At 48.7% G+C, this 16,382-nt stretch overlaps 6 protein-coding genes across 6 annotated transcripts; 4 read left to right on the forward strand and 2 right to left on the reverse strand.

Annotated features, from left to right (window-relative positions):
• Nucleotides 1-237: 237 nt before the first annotated feature.
• Nucleotides 238-664, forward strand: SCP_1301150 (Mediator of RNA polymerase II transcription subunit 22; the record flags this gene model as incomplete). The annotated part of the gene is made up of 3 exons (XM_027763412.1): nt 238-264; nt 321-389; nt 446-664. 3 exons carry the CDS (start codon nt 238-240, stop codon nt 662-664), a joined length of 315 nt encoding a protein of 104 aa, XP_027619213.1.
• A 2,639-nt stretch (nt 665-3,303) lies between these two features.
• Nucleotides 3,304-6,385, reverse strand: SCP_1301160 (hypothetical protein; the record flags this gene model as incomplete). The annotated part of the gene is made up of 13 exons (XM_027763413.1): nt 3,304-3,435; nt 3,488-3,550; nt 3,605-3,846; nt 3,919-3,975; nt 4,024-4,327; nt 4,390-4,648; nt 4,700-4,964; nt 5,020-5,128; nt 5,187-5,462; nt 5,526-5,629; nt 5,678-5,759; nt 5,816-5,919; nt 5,962-6,385. 13 exons carry the CDS (start codon nt 6,383-6,385, stop codon nt 3,304-3,306), a joined length of 2,421 nt encoding a protein of 806 aa, XP_027619214.1.
• A 408-nt stretch (nt 6,386-6,793) lies between these two features.
• SCP_1301170 (hypothetical protein) lies at nt 6,794-8,084 on the forward strand (the record flags this gene model as incomplete). The annotated part of the gene is made up of 6 exons (XM_027763414.1): nt 6,794-7,264; nt 7,319-7,408; nt 7,471-7,596; nt 7,652-7,813; nt 7,924-8,000; nt 8,054-8,084. The coding sequence occupies 6 exons, from the start codon at nt 6,794-6,796 to the stop codon at nt 8,082-8,084; spliced, it is 957 nt and encodes a 318-aa protein (XP_027619215.1).
• Nucleotides 8,085-10,600: 2,516 nt separating this feature from the next.
• Nucleotides 10,601-12,719, forward strand: SCP_1301180 (Acetamidase; the record flags this gene model as incomplete). The annotated part of the gene is made up of 9 exons (XM_027763415.1): nt 10,601-10,867; nt 10,922-11,081; nt 11,134-11,246; nt 11,300-11,442; nt 11,499-11,872; nt 11,929-11,975; nt 12,029-12,333; nt 12,390-12,532; nt 12,592-12,719. The coding sequence occupies 9 exons, from the start codon at nt 10,601-10,603 to the stop codon at nt 12,717-12,719; spliced, it is 1,680 nt and encodes a 559-aa protein (XP_027619216.1).
• A 532-nt stretch (nt 12,720-13,251) lies between these two features.
• Nucleotides 13,252-15,400, forward strand: SCP_1301190 (acid protease; the record flags this gene model as incomplete). Its single annotated transcript, XM_027763416.1, has 11 exons — nt 13,252-13,463; nt 13,528-13,607; nt 13,661-13,727; nt 13,784-13,859; nt 13,917-14,010; nt 14,069-14,198; nt 14,264-14,340; nt 14,398-14,521; nt 14,584-14,693; nt 14,752-14,855; nt 14,918-15,400. 11 exons carry the CDS (start codon nt 13,252-13,254, stop codon nt 15,398-15,400), a joined length of 1,557 nt encoding a protein of 518 aa, XP_027619217.1.
• A 549-nt stretch (nt 15,401-15,949) lies between these two features.
• On the reverse strand, nt 15,950-16,245 carry SCP_1301200 (hypothetical protein; the record flags this gene model as incomplete). The annotated part of the gene is made up of 2 exons (XM_027763417.1): nt 15,950-16,065; nt 16,131-16,245. The coding sequence occupies 2 exons, from the start codon at nt 16,243-16,245 to the stop codon at nt 15,950-15,952; spliced, it is 231 nt and encodes a 76-aa protein (XP_027619218.1).
• Between the last annotated feature and the right edge of the window lie 137 nt (nt 16,246-16,382).

The following is a 16,382-nucleotide window of genomic DNA, read 5'->3' on the forward strand; positions in this document are numbered from 1 at the left end:
CAGTTTTTGGCACTCCTTTAAGGTCCTTAGCGTTCACCTACGTGCACTACACGATTTGTTCACATGGCCGATGTTCCTCAGACCGATGTATCGCGACCGTCGGCGCTCCCTACCGCCAAGCTCCTTCAACGCAGTAACCAAGCCCTTGTAGACCAAAATTCAAACGAATATTTAGACGCCATTGAAGAGGAATGGAACAAGAAGGTTGACGTGGAAATTGAGACACTCGTGGATGGCATGGTTGATCTTGTTGGGCTTGCTTCTGTAAGTTTTGAGCCATAGTTTATACGAAAGAATGTCAATGAAGGCCATCCTTATAGATCGAGGACAAGGATAAGTTCAAGGTGGCACAGGAAGCTTTCCAGGCGCAATGTCGTGCAGAATCCATGGTACATATCTTCTACACTCGGCCATTCGGTTGAAATAAATCGTATGCGTCGCGCAGATCAGGGCATCTCATTCATTGCTCTCAATCATCCATTCCATGAAACTGCTTTTACTCCTTTCAGACGAGACACAGATAGCAAACCGTCGTGACGTGGAATTGAAGAAGGTACAAGCAGAATCTGACGACACTCAGAAGAAGGTCGCCGCGCTGCTCGATGAACTGTTGCATCCATCCACCTCAGAGACAAGACAAGACGCAGCCATGGATACTTCGTGAATGTACTACTGGGTGGGTGACTGAATATGTACGTGATCAGCCCTTTTGTCCAATCACCCTGCGTTGACGATTAAGTCACTGCGGAAGACTGCATTCCATCGTTAGGGGCAGAGCCTCACAGGTTCCCAGGTCTATGAACAACACCAAGAGCATTGGGACTCTAGCTATAGTGGTAAGGGTCCGAAGAAATTAATTAAAATTAATTAAATTAATTCGAGAGAGGAGAAGAAGACATCTCTGTAGCATCATGCATTCAGAGTTTTGCTTAACCTCTTAGTTGATATGACTGCCCAAGCCCTCAGCTTGAATACACAGAACATTTTGCATCAATCTAACTGGAGACAGACAGGATCTATTCAAATGTTGTTGACTGCAGTTCTCAGGGACTTGCATCAGACATCAGACTCTGCACAGCTTATACTGCTGAGTAGAAATTTTCTATACACATAGACACATACTATAGACACAGTAATCAAAATTTTCTTCTCATCCTGTGGGTGAGGCCTGGAATATGTACTGTACATGCCAGTGCTGCATCATCAGCAATAAAGAGACAACTTCACACCATTGTATGCTCACCCATACTGCACCTCATCCTCAGGATATCCCCTTGGTAGACATGCAGTTCTTACATTGCATTGTGTATGATATACAGCTGATGGATAAGTGCCATAGTCAAGCAATCAGGCTGCAGCTGAATTTTGGGTGTCACGAGGTGCAGAGCATGGTGAACTGTTGCATCACCTTGTCTACTTCCAAAGCTTTCTCTGGTGTATACCATCAGTGTAAGCTCACCCGGAATTATATTTTACAGGATGCAAGTACACTGAGGCAGAAATAAATTGAGTAGAGTAGAATTCTTGCCAAGATGCACCAGTCTGCTTATGTCAGAGGTGCACCATATAAAGCACCCACCTTCCGAAGATAGTAGGTATTTCAAACTCCGCTAGGTCCAACTCCGCTAGGTCCTAGGTACACCGCCAAACTGACCTGAGCTACACCTGAGATTGAGGCCTAGACTCGGGGGAATCTCACCAAGGAGTATCCGACAGATCTGAAGAGAAGAGCGATAAGATAGCACCCGGCCAAACTCATCCTAAGAGCGCTGAGATATTCTACGAAGTGGCATCTGTCAGATCCATGCAGTCTGACTCCCAACTCTCAACAGCTCTTGGTCCTCTTGCAGCGCCGCAGGGACTTCGTTCTCAGTGTTGTTCTACAGCCCTTGCTACCGGGTGCCCAATTGCTGGATGGCCTTCTTTTGTATGGATCACATCAACATATTACGGACAAACACAGCATGCTCATGCACGAGTCGTCAGTACATTCTGTCGCAACATAAGTGTAAGACATGAAACATCCTCGACACTCATCCATCATGGCCCCCCCTCCCCCTCCCCTATTCACATCTTCATGTCGCTGTGGTAGAGGAACCTGGGACAGGAATCACTGCCCGTTGCGAGACGCCTGCAGGACCCGGACCATTCTTCTCCAGCTTGTTCTTCTCTTTGATCGCCTTCATCTTCGCGGCTGTAGCTGCCCATTTCAGTGGCCCAGTGATATGCAAGGTGGCAGCGATCTCATCGTGCTTCGCTCAGCGGTCGGCGAAATAGGGCTTCGGTGCGGTCAGGTGACGTGGGAGAGTCTCTCGAATAAGTGAGGCATTGTGTAGAGCATGCAGGTTAAGGAGAAAGCGGTCATCGTTGGTATGGTGCACGCACTGCTGCCGCTTCTGCGTTGCCTGACACTCTTGGACAACCGGGTCGGTGCTGTCCATAATTGCACAGTGACCGGCAAAACATTCATGTTGCGCGTTGAATATAAACAGCACATTCTGTTCATCAATGAATTAGTGCTTGAATAACAGTGAGGTTGTCCACAATACCTTTGGCTGAATGACATGGGCACGCTTTGTGCGCCGGAGGATCGGCATGTTGAGACGAGGCTCGTTGACGTCCAGAATGTCAAACTCCTCCACCACAACAACTGCACCTGGGCCGTCTGAGTTCTTCGAAATTGTGGTCAGAATCTTGAATATGTGGCCTGTCTGCGCATTGCGCTGTGTATCAAATTCCCAAATTAGTCAATGTCGGTGGTGAAAGTTGTGGTAGTTCACATACCTCGCCCGTCCAGAAGAAGATCCATGACCCCGCCTTACAGGCGTCGTGAGAGTGTGACACGACGTGCTTTGCATGTGCCCAATCTGCCTCACCGAGCGATTGAAATGCCTCCGAATCTGAAAGATTAGCCCACAGTTGATGTAAGAGTTGCTTCGCGGGTGCTTGCTTTCATTTCTTGTGTGACTCTGGATGGACTGAACCTTTTCTGACATCTGTGATTAGCTTTCGATGTGAGCTAGGGCAATAGTCATGCACCGGCTTTGAGAACGATGTGCTCGACCCAGCCCAGGCGGCGCTGCAGCTGTTTGTTGTCGGTCATGTACGAGCAAACACCGCTTCCTGCCCGAACAAACTCCCCCGCACTGTTCTTCCACCAGCCGCCGCTCACTTGATGCTTGAATTGTTCCATATCACCCAGCGTGATAGCAATGTCACGGCTCGGCGTGAGATGATTCGAAAGGATGCTGCACATACGGAAAATAGCATTCCAACACTCGAAGACTTCAGTGGAGAACATGATCATGGGGCGTGGCGTCGAATATCGTCCTTGAGATGGATGAGCGCATGCAGCTTCATCTTGATGATGATTCGACGAGGGTCAACCTGCGCCCACACGTCAAGCAGATTATCAATCAAGACCTGCAAGTCATTCTGATGCACATCAAATGGATGCAGGTAACCGCTGACTTGGACTGATGCTTACCAGATATGCATCGATGTTCTTGATCTCGGGATACCAAAGGAGAGCTCCCAACTCTCCGGTGGCCTTTCACAAATCAAGGTGGAGTCCGGAACACAGATCGTCATGCATATAAAATACTGTGAGCTGCTGGATGGCCTTGAAGTGCTTTCCGAGTAGAGAATTCTTGTATTGAACCATGTAGGCAGATCGCAAAGCTGGTAGTGTGAGGCCGTCAATGGAGGAGGATTGAAGCCGCACCGCGAACAATTCCTCTTTCTTCTTGTCCCAGATCTTGTTTGTGTCATACCAGATGTACTTATCATTGCCTAAAAGGTATGTGTGAAGAATCTTCAGCGTGTTGTCGCTGTGTGGGTTGATACCTGACAGGTGGAACACATCAGCATCACACTCCGACACCGTGCCAAACACAAAGCACATGCTGCCATACACACCATCTGCCTTGAGCAGTGGATTGAAGTGGTCACCAGGGCGCAAATGCGTCCGCCCGACTGTGAGAAGCTCAATCAACATATTTCGAAGACATCAGAACAACTCACTCACATCAGGTGGCAGAGAATTGTAGGAGGCTGCCAGTTGGCTGATAACCCAATCCATCAGCTCGGATTGAATCTCGCGCTTGATGTGGAGCTTGACTGCATCAAGCGCATCTCCAATAAGGTTGCGATTATTGAGCGCGGCATCCCGAGTTGCGCGAGAAGAGATACAGATGTGCTGCAGCTCTCGTGCTTTCGGTATGAGCTGCTCGATCCAGTATGTCGCAATCTTATCCTTGACCCCGGTAGAACTCTGCAGCTTGTCGACAGCATCTTGAACACCAAGGCATGCCACCTTGAACTGCTGCTTGATGACATTTCATGTGTCCTCGGCGGTGCACGGTTCTTCGGGCTATTGAATTCAGGCACTGTGAGCAGATAACACTCTCCCGAATGCATGGCAGCGGGGCTTGCCTGAAAGTGCACATGATAGCCATCATTTGTTTCCCGCTCAGCCTCAGTCCCTCCCATCTTATCATACTGACAGTTGTACTTTCCTTTGGAGGCAACAACTGAGGTCGATTCAGACTGTTGTTGGTTGTCTGCTGGCAGTACATGAGTGAGAATGCGGAATATGATCTCCTGCTCGAGCTGACAGTCATATGCCAGGTGCCACTTGTCCGATTTTCTGCAAGTAACTCATCAGTCCATACCACTGCTGGAGGGATGAATGTCTTACAGGTCTCGGAAGTGTGCTGTGAACAATTCGGATGCACAAGCATGTGGAGAGGTGGAAGAAAAACGGACAAAATACTCCTGTGCAATCTTGCAGTGAGACAAGCTCACGTTGGTGACATAGATGTTAGTGTGTGCATTGTACACCTTGGTGACATTGCCTGAAACATCGTCACCCCATGGCATGACACGAATCGTGAACATCGGCTTCCCCTTTGATATGGCCCGAAGAAAATGGGGCATTACTACTTTCCAAGTGTCTGAACCATCTGTTGATGTGTCAGAAAGCACCTGAGATACCTGAATAATGACAGATCAGCACACCTGAAAAGTGGATCTGCGTCAGCTGGTGTTGCAGATCCAAAAAATTATACTGCAGCTCCCGTGCCTTGATACGGTGCATTGCGAGCTCATTTACACTGAAATGGGCAGTCTGTAGCCATGCGCAAGGTCACTCAAACTGCAAAAATTCACGGCTTAAATCAACTCACTTGTGCGTCAAAGCTGGCATCGTAAACCTCCGCGTGAACGATTGTTTCAATTGTCACCCATCGGACAGGGATAACATACTCTCTCGTCTCCAGCTGGGCAAGCTCTTTGACATAGAAATGTCGGTGTGAATTTTTCTCCCAGTCCGCCCACATTGGAGACAAGTCATCATAATCAACTTCCTCCAGCCATTTTGCTGCTTGCCAAAATTCACCGATAACTTTTGAAGCTTCAGGATACACATGGATGAAGGGGCGAATGAGTGGATTTGCCCAGTCCTAAGAAGACGACAAAATAAGTGATTCTGCTGTGAATATTACAAGTCGGCACTCCACACTAACCAGTGCGAAAAGGGTTGATGGATGGTTCATGTAGAACTGATTACCCAAAGATGATGTGTGTGCTTCAGTTTTCAATGCCATGTCGCATGTCATTCTTGCCTGAGCTTTTCGAAGAGCAGAAAATGAGCACATATTTGGAGTACCACATTCACGCATAACCCATATTATGGCCCTCAACTGATCATCGGACAGTCGAAGATGAGGAAGGTTATCCAAAAGATCCAACATGAAGAGCTGTGTTTGATTCTGAAATGTTGAGATGACCATGAAAACATGGCTGGAAAGCGCACCATTTTGAAGCCATGTGGTGCCCAGTCACCATTATGTTCACACCTCTCATCGACTGACTCGCCATCCTCACTCTCACAGTCTGAATCAAGCACCCCTTTGACTCCTTAACATTTGGCAATTGTGTCATGCAGCGTAACAAACTCACCAGCATCTCGAAGTCTTGCAATGAACTCGGGCACAGAGGAATCACCTCCGTCATCTGCCACAGTTTCGTGTGTGTTGTCTTCACTTGTCCACACTCTTCCGAAGATCTCATGATCATAGTACTCGAGCTCTTTGAGCCCTGCACCAAGGTCCTGGCGAGTGATATCCGGAATGACCTGACCCGCTGAAAACAGGATTTGTTGGCCATGTGTGTCGAAAAACTCATGATCATACACCACAAGGTCATCAAGTGGATTATGCCCTGCTAAGGCTGGTTTCATTTCTTCATCTGAGCCTGACACCACAAATTGTGCAGCAATGGACAAGGAAGAGGGCAGAAGAGGAGCGTCGGGGGCATTCAAGAGACGGTGGTTGAAAGAGGAGCCCACACTGGCATAATACTGCGTGCATGCCACATTGTGCATTTTTGTCTTTCGGTGCCCAGAGATGTATGATTTCCAGGCAAGCATCGATTTACCCAAATGCGCAGAGCAGGGAAGGCATCTGACATGCTCGGGCTTGTCAAGAATGTCCTCAAAGTCTGTTCAGACATAGCGTATCAATAACTTTGAGCGGTCTTCAAGAACAAGCCAAGATCATACCCTCTGCAACCTCTTTTGAACGTGTTGTGGGCATCGGTGAGTCTCTGTGTCTGTTATGATTGCAGTGCTGATCTTGGTCTGATGGCTCCATGTGGCATGCCTAAAACCAATTTTCCCTGGTTTTGGCATTTTCGGATGCCTCCGTCATCCTGCCAGCTCACTTTTTTTTTTCTGTCTCCATTCGGGGTTTTTCTAATTTTTTTATCTTGTCTGCACATCCACACTCCTTCAATGTCGGAATCTATCAACCCGTTGTATGATGTTCCAAGTTCTCCACCCCCTCCATCACCTCGAAATAGCCCTGATCCTCCCATATTACCTTTGCTGCCTGCAGACCAACCCAACTCCGACACTGTGTTCGAATGGTTGTCTCCAACACCACGACAATCTCTGACTCCTGCAACCGGGAATTCATCACCGAGTGGGGCTTCTGCTCATAAGAGACCCGCTGAAGATATGACCCAGTTTGCTGAGGCTACTGCACACAACGTGAAGCTCTGTCCGGACAACTGCAGGGCTCTGTTGGACTTCTCAAAGGTGAGGCCACAGAACACAGCCTCTCATTATGTTGATCATCCGTTGCATGAGCTTAACGCAGCAGAGCAACTTATCACCTTGAGTGCGACACTCATGAAGATCTTGGAGTGCCAGAACGAGCTGGTCCCCGCTGAGGCGGTATACAACATTTCGGAGAATATCACGGTCAGGATCCCTTGTTGTCCTGTACAACTTGCTAAGTCTGACCAGCCATTGTAGAAGTACATTGACACCGAGACAACAACAATTCTTGCGCACCCTGACCTGGTGGCCTATGTCCATGACGATGCGCCTGTTATCATTCTTGAGGTATATTTTTCCGACCTCTGTGTTTGTCACACATAATGCTAATGTCTTGTTTGGTGTTAAAGGCTCAGCTGAAGGCAAAGAATAAGTGGAACCTCTCAGAACTGAAGGACGATCGTGTCAAATGGGAAGTGATCATCAAGTATTCACGCACGAAGTTCAATAACAAGCGGCACACTATTAAGAAGGCCGTACGTGTTTGCTGCCATTAGATTCGTACACCTGCTAACTGTCAACCCTTCTCAGCTTGGTGATTCACTTGGAGGAAGGGGCCCAAATGCAAAACCTGCTCAAGACATCATCGACCTGTGTATTGCGACCAACACCCAGCTCAATGGCGGCAAGCTTGCGAAGGCGGCAAAACCACGTGCACCCACTGTGGCAATGCTCGAGCGCGTCACTTTCCTGGTATGGATCGTTTGTTCTGTGCATCATTTTACATGTTTAACATTCTCACACAGTGATATTCTCTCGTTCAATTCAATGAAGCCAACCTGATGCCGAACTCGGAGACTAAGTCCTTTTGGGAGTACGTCGACAATGAGTTGTCGACCGTTCGAACCTTTCACAAGGACGATGCAAAGAAGATCTCAAAGTAAGTGTTCATTCTGTTGGATGATCATCGAGTTCTTATGCGCGGCATCACAGGATGTTTGCACAGATTCTGGAAAATGATTAGACAAATTACGGCCAAGTCAACATTGAGGAACGCACTGGTGCGGCGGGTGTGGCAGCATGAGTAAGGATTCCTAATTTGCACACCCTACTGTGTTAATGTCTCCTTGTCAGGTGCTTGCTGAACATCTTTCCCCAATGCTCTGCACCTCCGTCATTGCGACATGTCGTGGCAGACTGCCGCATCGAGGGTTCCTTGTCAAACATATAGCCCACTTTTAATCCAGCTCCTAATCCTTCCATGTCATGTACTTATAATCTACAATATCTATACAATCTGCAATATACATTTGTTTCTGCATTTTGCTGTGTGCGCGGTCGCTGGTACCACTGTCCCCTGCAGTGGCCACAAGCTCGAAGATGAATCAAGCAGATCAGATACTCACATCCTCTGGAGCTCGTTCAAGAGTGCGATGCAATCTGAAATTGAACTCAGTCTGAGAGGTACAGCTCGTCCTCTCCCCAATGTCCTGGAAAAAGCTCTGAGAGCTCTCTCTCTCAGAAAATACTCGGGGGATATGACGATCTCCTCTTCCCATGAGCTCTGCGACCGATGCGGTAATAGTCCGCAGGCACTCAGCGAATCTTAGGTGTGGGATCTTAGGTACAGCTCAAGTTTGTTTGGCGGTGTACCCTACCACTATAGCAAGAGTCCCAGAGCAGGGACTCTAGCTATAATGGTAGGGTCCGAAGAAATTAATTAAAATTAATTAAATTAATTCGAGAGAGGAGAAGAAGACATCTCTGTAGCATCATGCATTCAGAGTTTTGCTTAACCTCTTAGTTGATATGACTGCCCAAGCCCTCAGCTTGAATACACAGAACATTTTGCATCAATCTAACTGGAGACAGACAGGATCTATTCAAATGTTGTTGACTGCAGTTCTCAGGGACTTGCATCAGACATCAGACTCTGCACAGCTTATACTGCTGAGTAGAAATTTTCTATACACATAGACACATACTATAGACACAGTAATCAAAATTTTCTTCTCATCCTGTGGGTGAGGCCTGGAATATGTACTGTACATGCCAGTGCTGCATCATCAGCAATAAAGAGACAACTTCACACCATTGTATGCTCACCCATACTGCACCTCATCCTCAGGATATCCCCTTGGTAGACATGCAGTTCTTACATTGCATTGTGTATGATATACAGCTGATGGATAAGTGCCATAGTCAAGCAATCAGGCTGCAGCTGAATTTTGGGTGTCACGAGGTGCAGAGCATGGTGAACTGTTGCATCACCTTGTCTACTTCCAAAGCTTTCTCTGGTGTATACCATCAGTGTAAGCTCACCCGGAATTATATTTTACAGGATGCAAGTACACTGAGGCAGAAATAAATTGAGTAGAGTAGAATTCTTGCCAAGATGCACCAGTCTGCTTATGTCAGAGGTGCACCATATAAAGCACCCACCTTCCGAAGATAGTAGGTATTTCAAACTCCGCTAGGTCCAACCCTACCACTATAGCAAGAGTCCCAGAGCATTGATCATCCGGGCTTCTTTCCCGCGGTTGATTACGCAATCTCTGTGGATCACACGCGCTTGCCGTTGACCAAGGCTACCATAAAGTGAAAGATATTCAGACTTTATATGAGTGGTCGTGGAACGTATGCCATTCGCTTTACATCAATAAATAACTCTTCAACTCTTCCAGTGAGAAGTTACTGGATTCATAGATAGTTTACAACATCAGGTTGATGTCCTCGTTTTCAGCTGGCAGCCCGACGATGGCTGCACCTCGGGATTCTCGACGTATGCCTCAGCGTTCCGCACTTCTGCGCGATAAGCGCACAGCCTAGCAATACGTTGGCTCGTCTGGCACTTACAAGGCTCTGCTTAGGTTTGTGCCAAGTATTGCGGATATGCTTTTGCTGTCACTGGATGTGTAACAAACCTCGTCGAAAGGCTGGTGGTCGGTCCTCTCTGATGCTACGCGGACGCAGTTTTGATCCGGAGCGTCTAAATAGCGCCCGCCCTGCTCTTTGCGTTCACATCGTCTCTCGCAAACGTGCCCACTGCCCAGGGCTCTGGGCGTTGGACCATCTTTCCCTTCCTTCTATTATCAGACCTTCCCTCTTCCTTCCTTTTTTCGTGATTACGGGTGTTGAATTCACAACCACAATTGGCACCTCTAAGTCGACTTCGTTGCGCTGTTCTTGAGCAGCACTGTACCGCACGTCACTGACATGAATGACCTTCTGAGCGCATCCCATACCCATTAGTTGGTTTGTGTATCACGTTCAGTGTACTGACGAGTTCTCACAGACTCTGCGATAGCAAACCGGATCGATCATGGGTTGATTTCATGTAGTGTAAGGGCAAAGGGCGGGTTGATATGGTTGGTCTTGCCATTGGGGCATTCCGGCATGGGTATCATCAGGTCTGCTATCTTTTTCTTAGCCCACTGCACCATTAATAGATTATCCTCCCTCGCGTATAAATTGTCTGAAGACTAGGTGACTGCTTCGAAGTACCTACACCCACCCAACCACGTCCAAGAGGTCACAAAAATGGTGCACTGGAAGGATCTCGTTACGGAGAAGAGGCAGCGGCAACAAGATTCTATTCCCAAGGAATGGCTGATTTCAGTTCCTCCAGATTCGGTGCTCGACGTGAGGAACGTTCCCCAGGAGTGCGGTAGTCTCTCTGCACGAGAATTAGACATCACGAACACCGTGGATGTCGCCGTCCTTTTGAAGAAACTTGCCACCGCTGAATGGTCTTCGGTTGAGGTTACTACCGCTTTCTACAAGAGAGCCACCATCGCTCAACAACTAGTGTGTTTTGATTTGATTTATCCGTCGTGAAGTTCATGCACAAATCTCTTCTAGGTTAATTGCCTTACCGAAGTCTTTGTTGATCGGGCACTCGCTCGCGCGGCAGAGTTGGATGCGCATCTGAAGAGTACCGGGAAAGTCGTCGGTCCCCTTCATGGTCTGCCAATATCTCTCAAGGATCAGATATGCATCAAGGGTCTCGAAACTGTGATGGGTGAGTGGCATTTGTCTGCACAATTTTCTGTGTTCATTCCCGTTTTCCACAGGATACGCTTCTTGGATAGGAAAATATGCAGAGCGGGACGCAGTTCTCGTTGAAATTCTCTATGAGAACGGTGCCGTCTCGTTCGTCAGGACAAATGTTCCCCAAACACTGATGGTGAGTGTTGCAACGAAACGGCGAGAGCCTATATCTACAACGCAGACACCTAGTGGCCGGAAACCTTCAATAACGTCTTCGGCAGGACAGTCAACCCGGCAAACCGTTCTCTGACCTGTGGTGGTTCCTCTGGCGGTGAAGGTGCGCTCATAGCGATGAGAGGAAGTCCTCTCGGTGTCGGGTCTGATATCGGAGGGTTAGTAAAAATTGCTGTTGTCTCCGCGCAGGTGCTAACAATGTGTGACTTCTCAGCTCCATAAGAATTCCCTCCGTGTTCAATGGACTGTTTAGCCTTCGTCCTTCGTATGGGCGTATTCCGTACGAGGGATGCGTGAATTCCATGTTGGGCCAAGACTCTATCCCATCCGTGCTTGGTCCTTTGTCCAATAGCATCAGCGGGGTCAAAGTATTCATGCAAGCTGTCATCAACAGTCAGCCTTGGCTCAAAGATCCTCTTGCTGTGAGGAAGAAGTGGGATGAGGATGCTTATGCGCTTGCAGAACACGGCGGTGGGAAGGAACTGTGTTTTGGGATCATGTGGAATGACGGCACTGTCGTTCCACATCCCCCAATTATCCGAGCCTTGGAGATCACAAAGCAGGTGCTCCTGGCTGCTGGGCACAAGGGTACGTTGAAACAAAACGCTTCGCATGGTGTCAAGTCTAAATGATATGAATCACAGTCATTGATTGGGAACCGTACAAGCACTCGGAGTTAGGGGCCTGCATTGTCAGTTTTCTCCGTCAGTCGCCTTTCACGTATTTTTTGAGCCGTGATATTAGTCTGCAATTTGGAATGCCGGGGCGGCTGAGGATTATAAAGTCGTTACTGCACTTACAGGAGAGCCTGTCATCAGCTCCATGAGCCCTGATGAGGATGCAGGTCCTATTTCAGGTTCCTTCCGCCCGGCGGACGACGGGCTCTCTGCCTATCAGCTCTGGCAGGTTCAGAGCAGGAGGGCTATATTGCGCAAGGATCATCTCGACCACTGGGCCAAGACTGTGGAAAAAACAGGCACCGGAAGGCCAATGGATGCCATCATTTGTCCTGCCGCACCATACGCAGCTCCTCCGCACGGGAAAAAGCTGTACGTCTTTTCGATCATCATATGCAGTGGTACTCGATCTCAATATCGAATTTCAGAAGCGCCAGCTACACCAAGGTGTGGAACGCGTTGGACTACCCTGCATGCATTTTCCCTGTCACAAAGGTCGATCAAACGTTGGATGCGAAGAAACCTGCGCACGCATTCCTGAGCGAGGTGGATCAAACGAACTATGAATTTTGTACGTGCTTCGGCTTCTCCGTAAATGTTTGCCGTCGCGATATAGGTTAGCCATCTTAGACGATCCCTCAACATTCAAGAGCGCGCCGGTTGGTCTACAGCTTGTTGGACGTACACTGGAAGAAGAGGCTGTGATTGCGATGACCGAGATCGTGGACGCTGCACTTAAGTCTGCGTTAATAGTCTAGTTACGAAGGCACACTGCATCCATCAAGCAGTGTTAAGAGGACCGTATTCATGTTGATGTTCATTTCATCGCCTGGTTGGGGTTAGCATTGTACTTAGCAGACTGTGTGACGGAGTACGGTCACGTGATCTGTCGCGTCACTTCTTTAGTTGTCTACTTTATCTGACCACAGTACTGTACGTGCGTATACAGAATTCCAGCAAAATCGTAGTTGCGCTTCCGACAACGCGTCCAACTTTCACATTTACCGGTTATCATGCAGTCTCTGAACAATTACCTCCCCATTCGCTTATGGAGAGACGAGACTTCGGTGCCCCGGTGTAGTGGCCGAGCCCGAGGATAGGGCTGCACAGCGTTCACTCTGTTGCGTGGGCCTTATATTGAAGCGGAAGCTACGTTTGGTGAGCTTCCATATCCTCTTCAGTCTTCGTTACGCCATGTTAGAGACTCGATTTATTTTTCTCGCTTTCTGTTTCTTCTTGACAGCCAGTTATGCGTTGAGGATACCAATCCAACGTCGGGCTGGATATCCCATGAAGGTTGACGTCGATCCTGCTAACAAGAACAATCTCGGGTTCACGAACGCTTGGCCAATAAACGGACAGTATACCGCGACGATATACATACAGGGTCAACCGTTCCAGGTTCAGGTCGATAGCGGCAGTTCAGACTTATGGGTTAAGGTGAATAGTACAAACCTCCCCGCTTACTACGGTACAGGATATAACTCGAGTGACTCCTACGCGTGAGTGATGCGTGCATTCATATGGGGTTTCGTTTATCAAATGTTCTTACGCGCTCACGTGCAGGGGTGGAACTCACGTTGATGCACAAATAATGCTTGCTAACGTCTCACTTGGAGAGTTCACCGTGGAGGAACAAGCTTTCCGTAGGCAATCACCCAGCTCTTATTCGTTCTTATCCTGAAACTCTGCCATTTAGTCCCCGTTCTTGATGCAGGGGATTCTCTCGACGGTGGTTATACTGATGGAATTTTGGGTGTTGGACCGTGCGTACTTTATCAGGTTTTCTGGTTATTTCTTGGTCAGCTTATGGCTTCAACAGAATTCTGGGCTCACCGATCTTACTCACTCTGTATAACACATCGTACCAAGTGAACGGATTACCTTTGATTTTCAATGTGAGCAATTTTATGGGTCAGTTGCGGGTGATGGGACTATGTTCACTTGGCCACCAGATATTTGGCAACTACCTCGACGAACAATCTTTTATCACGATATTTCTCACACGGGAAGATTTTGGTATCACCCAGGGAGGTTTCTTGGGCATATGTGGGTGTCCAATCTGCCATTATTGGTTGTTATCCTGAAATCGTGTCTGTGAGCGTAGCAGAGATCATGGCTGAGAATGCGTCAATCATTGAGGCACCCAAGTTGCCTCTTACTTCGAACTCCAGTTGGTCCACACTCATGGATGGTATCTACGTCAATGGCGAATTTTTAACCGGCCATTCATTTGGGTGCGTGTGCAGATTCCGCTCTGACCTTTTTAGCTGCTGAGTCGCCACTCTTGGGCCATGTTTAGAACGAATAACTCAGGGTTGAGTGTTCAGCCCGGTGTCAATCAGACAGTAATTGGACCTGATTCCGGAACTACGTTGAGTGGGTGCACTGAATGAATGTATACCGAATGAGCAAGGCTGACCGTCTGTTTCGCAGTAAGCGCCCCACCATATTACGTGGATGCTGTATACAAAGGAATACCCGGCGCGATCTTCGACGAGGACCAAAAGACCTATCAAGTCCCATGTGAGACAAAACTCAACGTCAGCATGGTCTTTGGGTGGGTCCTCCTCTGTCCGTCCAGATACTAGAGCTTGATTTGTACTACTTTACTCCAACTAGCGAGACCGAATACCCCATGAATCCCCTTGATGTCATCTACCCCAGTTTCTCCAATGAATCCGCAGTATGCTACGGATCTATGTTTTACGGGAGGAACGATACTGGTGTTGGTGGGCACTATTCGTCCATCGTGCTGAATTCTGTCTTATAGGCGGGACTTGTCCGCAGATTTCCTCCTCGGCGATTCATTCATGATGAACGTGTATACCCTCTTCAACTATGGGTACTGGATCGATTCCAACAGAGGAGCGCCCTACATCCAGATGCTTTCGGTGGGCTCCTCTCCGTCGTGTAATAGACAACATGGCTGACCCTGCGTGACGACTTTCCACAGTTGACGGACCGCGACCAGGCATGGGCAGACTTCGACTTCAAGAACCTTATTCGACTCGGAAACTTCGCCGAGCAGCAGATCCAACAGAACGAGAACATCACATCGTCCTATGCGACCGCTCCCCCCATGACTACGACGTACCCAGTCGTCTCCGCCTTCCCTTCCGGCGTCCCGACACCCACAGCCAGCGCGCAGTCGAAGCTCGGCGCAGCTCTCGCGGAATCGCCGGCCTCGAGCGGCGCTTCGTCCACGGACGGTCTGAGCGGGCTCCAGCGCAACTCATACATCATCATTGGCCTCGTCGCCGGCGTGCTCGTGCTACTCCTCGGCGTCATGATCAAGCTCCTGAGCAATAGCCGCAGCCAGCAGTACCGCGCTGTTCCGAACATCGACCGGCCCCCGGTGCATTTCAGCGACAAGCCGTATGAGGCTGAGACCGAGGCTTTCCAGACACCGTACGACGACGAGGAACGGCGAACTTGAGCAGGCGGTAAGCGAAATTTCCTGCTTGTCCTCTGCAATCTCACGATCGCATGCAGGACTACTCGGGCTGGTTTTACATTTGTAGGTTAACTAAATGGTATAAAATATATATCGCTCCTCCTAAACATCGTTATCGACGTTGACCCGAAGCAACCATCAATTTCGCGCCTACCCTGGTGGCCGCGCTTGTCTTCGAGTTCGCCCAAGTCTGCCTTGGTTTGAACCACATACATATATGCTATCATACTCGCCACGCGCGTCACCACTCAAGAGTTGCATGCGCATCTGTGACACACACAGTATGCAATACTCTGAATGAACTCACATGTTTTGATACGGTACACATGGACTAACATTGACATTCAAAGTCTGCGCAATTATTGGCGACCTCCTTCGTCGCCATGTTTGTGTGCTTCGAAATAATGCTGAGAGTTCACCTCCAGGTATGCTCAAGGCAGTCAGGGCCAGGATGCGCCCTCGGGAGCCGCGTGCGCTCAGTCTAGAGGCTATCTTCAACTCAGGCTCTATAGCATTAATACCTGCAGTAGCTCAGTCGGGACTTCGGCGGTAATTATCGCACTGGAGCATAAAGTAATCGAGGGCGACACCTCGATACTCTTCGATTCCACGCTCGCGGTCCTGTCTGATGTCTGCGTCAACAAGGCCTGAGGCGCATCGCACGTATCGCGTCAACATTCTTTGCTAGAGACAGGTTCTTAAAAGGACCTACAAAGAAGTGAATCATGTGTTGTCGACGTCGTACCGTCCTCTAGAGTGCTAGACGTTAGGCCAATTATGGAAGTTGAAGAAGGTAACGATGGTGCATATGCGTAGGGCGGCCGCATTGGACCAGACTACGTTCGGTTCTTGATGCTTCTAGTTTGATGGTGAGGACGCAGCTCCCACCGCAGCAGGCGCAGCAGCATCGTGGCGCGTGTGCATTGCCTGGTAAATGCCGTAGGTATGGGGACCGTCTCCTGAT

The sequence above is a fragment of the Sparassis crispa genome (assembly GCF_003851025.1).
Source record: "Sparassis crispa DNA, contig_000012F, whole genome shotgun sequence".
NCBI classification, from domain to species: domain Eukaryota; kingdom Fungi; phylum Basidiomycota; class Agaricomycetes; order Polyporales; family Sparassidaceae; genus Sparassis; species Sparassis crispa.